General features: G+C 36.3%; 1 protein-coding gene across 1 annotated transcript; it reads right to left on the bottom strand.

Moving 5' to 3' along the window:
- Positions 1-668: 668 nt before the first annotated feature.
- On the bottom strand, positions 669-1,747 carry LOC135706522 (uncharacterized). The gene is made up of 3 exons (XM_065228134.1): positions 1,504-1,747; positions 1,043-1,441; positions 669-914 (listed from the first exon to the last, which is right to left on the bottom strand). The coding sequence occupies exons 1-3, from the start codon at positions 1,573-1,575 to the stop codon at positions 774-776; spliced, it is 612 nt and encodes a 203-aa protein (XP_065084206.1). The 5' UTR covers positions 1,576-1,747; the 3' UTR covers positions 669-773.
- Positions 1,748-2,860: the final 1,113 nt, after the last annotated feature.

Below are 2,860 nucleotides of genomic sequence, written 5' to 3'. Positions count from 1 at the left end.
ATTCCACAGAATATCCGTTAATAATACCGATAACATTTATCCATATTTTGAGTTTGTCTGTTTTAATCCCAATCTAGGTAAACTATACCTACATTTGCGTTATCTGTTTTAGCGTGTAGAGTACAATTTATTTCAGTATAGAAACAATTTAGATATAAAATCATGAAGAAATTTTTTTTTTTATCAATTTCTAAAAATAATCGGAATATTTTTTTTTTTACTCCAGCTTTTTGCACTGAGAACTTAAAATTGCTGAGCAGTAAACTCACACAAATTGGGTTGCGGAAACACACCTAATCTCTTGTACGGTACACAGAATGGCAAACATATTATAATATAGCCAATAAAACTTGTCTAGTTTGTATGGTGGATCACAACCCCTTGCTTCCCAGTGTTCTTTCGATTTGTATTGAAGTGCCCAACAACTATGCCAAAATTTAACGAATTTCGTTGCGGCTGCTGGGGTGAGAGGTAATCACGCTTACCACTACACCACCGGCGCCGCTAGTATAATTTATTGGTTATCTTCTTATGTATTCATGCATTAATGGACTGGAACTGGTGTGTTCTTTGCGTGCAAATATTTAATAAAAGCTCGATTATTTTATTGAATACGTTAAAGTAAATTAATTTTTATTAACCAGGCTAACGAATTCATCTGAAATAAGAGTATTAATCCTTAAAGAGTTTCCTTATTGACATTTAAATTATTAAGATTTAAAATAATAAAATCTTCAATTCTCCCTCTTTGTTAAGCTAGTTTGATAATTGCATCAATATCGTATGATCGGAATAATTTTCCTCAGAATTTTCAGCAAATAGAAACCCAACGAACTGTTGCACTTGATCCCGCTTCGAACGAACTCGTCTAGTTCATGTCGATAGACACACATCTTCAGAATCGATGCTTTCATCTAAAAATAGAACAATAAAAGGAAATTTTCACGATAAAATGATCGCATCGTAATTGTTTGCCCCCGATCGACGTACGACCGACGACACCGCTCGCTTGCTTTCGCGTGCAACCGTTCGTTCTACTAACCTCGCACGTGTTTGCTTCAAACAAATAATGCTTCTCGTGTTCGGCATGGTAATGCATCCGGAGCATGTTTAACGTTTTGAACTGTTGTCCACAGCAATCTAGGGGTAGCTTCTCCTTGTAGCCTTTTACGAGGATCCCATATTCTGGGATGTGGATTTCTTTCACCTCTTGGGATTCCTTCTTTTTCGCCGGAGCTCCAAATCCTCCGAATGGGTCCGGTTCATGCAGCGGTTTTGCTTCACGCCATTCCACTTTTGTAAATTCGGACAAAATTTGAATTATTCTCAGGCGAATCTCTTGCAGATAGTAATAGAAAAATGTTCCAAATAGATCTTTGTGCAGGACTATGTGGTCAAAATCTGCGTTGAACTGTTTTGTGTGTTGAACGGTTTTTTGAAGCTTTAGGAAAGAAAAATCGGAGAAGGTTAGGAAGCTTGATTGACACTTTCAGATTACTATACCTTTTCCCATTCTTGAGCTTCCTGGGTTGACTCGAAGGAGGGTCGCAGAAAAAAGTCTTTCATAGTCAACATCTTGAACTGAACTGCAAATCTAAACTGCCTAGATCGTTGAAAGGTTCTAGTCGCTATCGTACGATCGGATGTGAAAGCCGATCTGTCGCTATTTTTATATCCGATTCGAATGAATATACGTTATTATTATGCCGATTTGCTTGATCAATCAAGTGGGTTGTCAGGAACTAGGCTTTTCAGTTTTTGTTTTGATTTAGTGGCGATAGTTAATTCAGTAAACAATAAATCCGGAAGTATGAAAATGCTATTTAAATTTAATCTCTATTTCTATGAATTCCATTTTCTCAATAACAAAACAAAGTATGGTTTACGGTAAACAAAAGATCGTTAAGTCACCAGCAAGCTTGTTACAAAGGATGATCGTGTTTCGGATTTACTAAACCTCCGAAGTTGGCACTCGATGCGGAAGCAATTGAAAAACGAAATCATTCGTTAGTTTTTCGCAGCTTACGAGAGTGTCAAGTTCATTCGAGAAAATGGTCGCGGAACAACCTCCGAGCCCTGCTCAATATGATATGGTATTGTTACATTTTCTTCCTGTCTATCAACTCACTCGCTTATGCAATCTTTTTCCAGCTTAACAAGCTTGTCAAAGAGACGAAAGGTTTTCTAACCGAATATGATTCCATTGTTCTGCACAAAGAACTGTACCGTATCTTATTTTTGTACACGTTGTGTAATCTTCGGGAGAAACTTGTGAAACTTTTGCAGAAATTTAGTACGTTACCAAAAAGGGATTCTAAGGATAAAACTGTCGAGTGCTGTGGAGTAAGTGATCAAGTGTGTTACAATGTAACCAATCTTAACGGAAATGTTTTTCAGGTTTCTTTCGACATGTACGATGATTTTAGAGAGCACTATGACCAATCGCATAATAAGAAAACGTTGCAATCAGCGTCGTTGTGTGAGGTTTGTCGAAGTATGTATAGTATTAGCAAAATTCAAACTAACAAAAGATTTTAAAATATTCTAGCTAAAGATGTCTTTGACAAAAATTACATTTTTCGAGGGAAGGCTAAGCGGATATCTGAAAGCCGGAGAAATCTCCAATTGCGAAATGATTATAAACATGAAAAGAATTCTTAAGAAGATCAATACTACCTTAGAATTTTAAGAAATCTGATATTGTGAATGTACTGTTATTTGCGTTAAATGTGATTTTTATTATTACACTTCCGTCAATGTTAATGCAGCAAATTTAAATGATAGCAAGAAATCGGATTATCAAGTGCTGGATAAACCCAAAAAGTTTCGTGCCACTTTATCGTATTCCACTTCACTTTGC

The sequence above is a fragment of the Ochlerotatus camptorhynchus genome, unplaced genomic scaffold, assembly GCF_037179485.1.
Source record: "Ochlerotatus camptorhynchus isolate MF236.1 unplaced genomic scaffold, CSIRO-AGI_Acam_v1.1 ptg000283l, whole genome shotgun sequence".
NCBI lineage: Eukaryota > Metazoa > Arthropoda > Insecta > Diptera > Culicidae > Ochlerotatus > Ochlerotatus camptorhynchus.
This window is presented reverse-complemented; position numbering and strand designations above follow the sequence as displayed.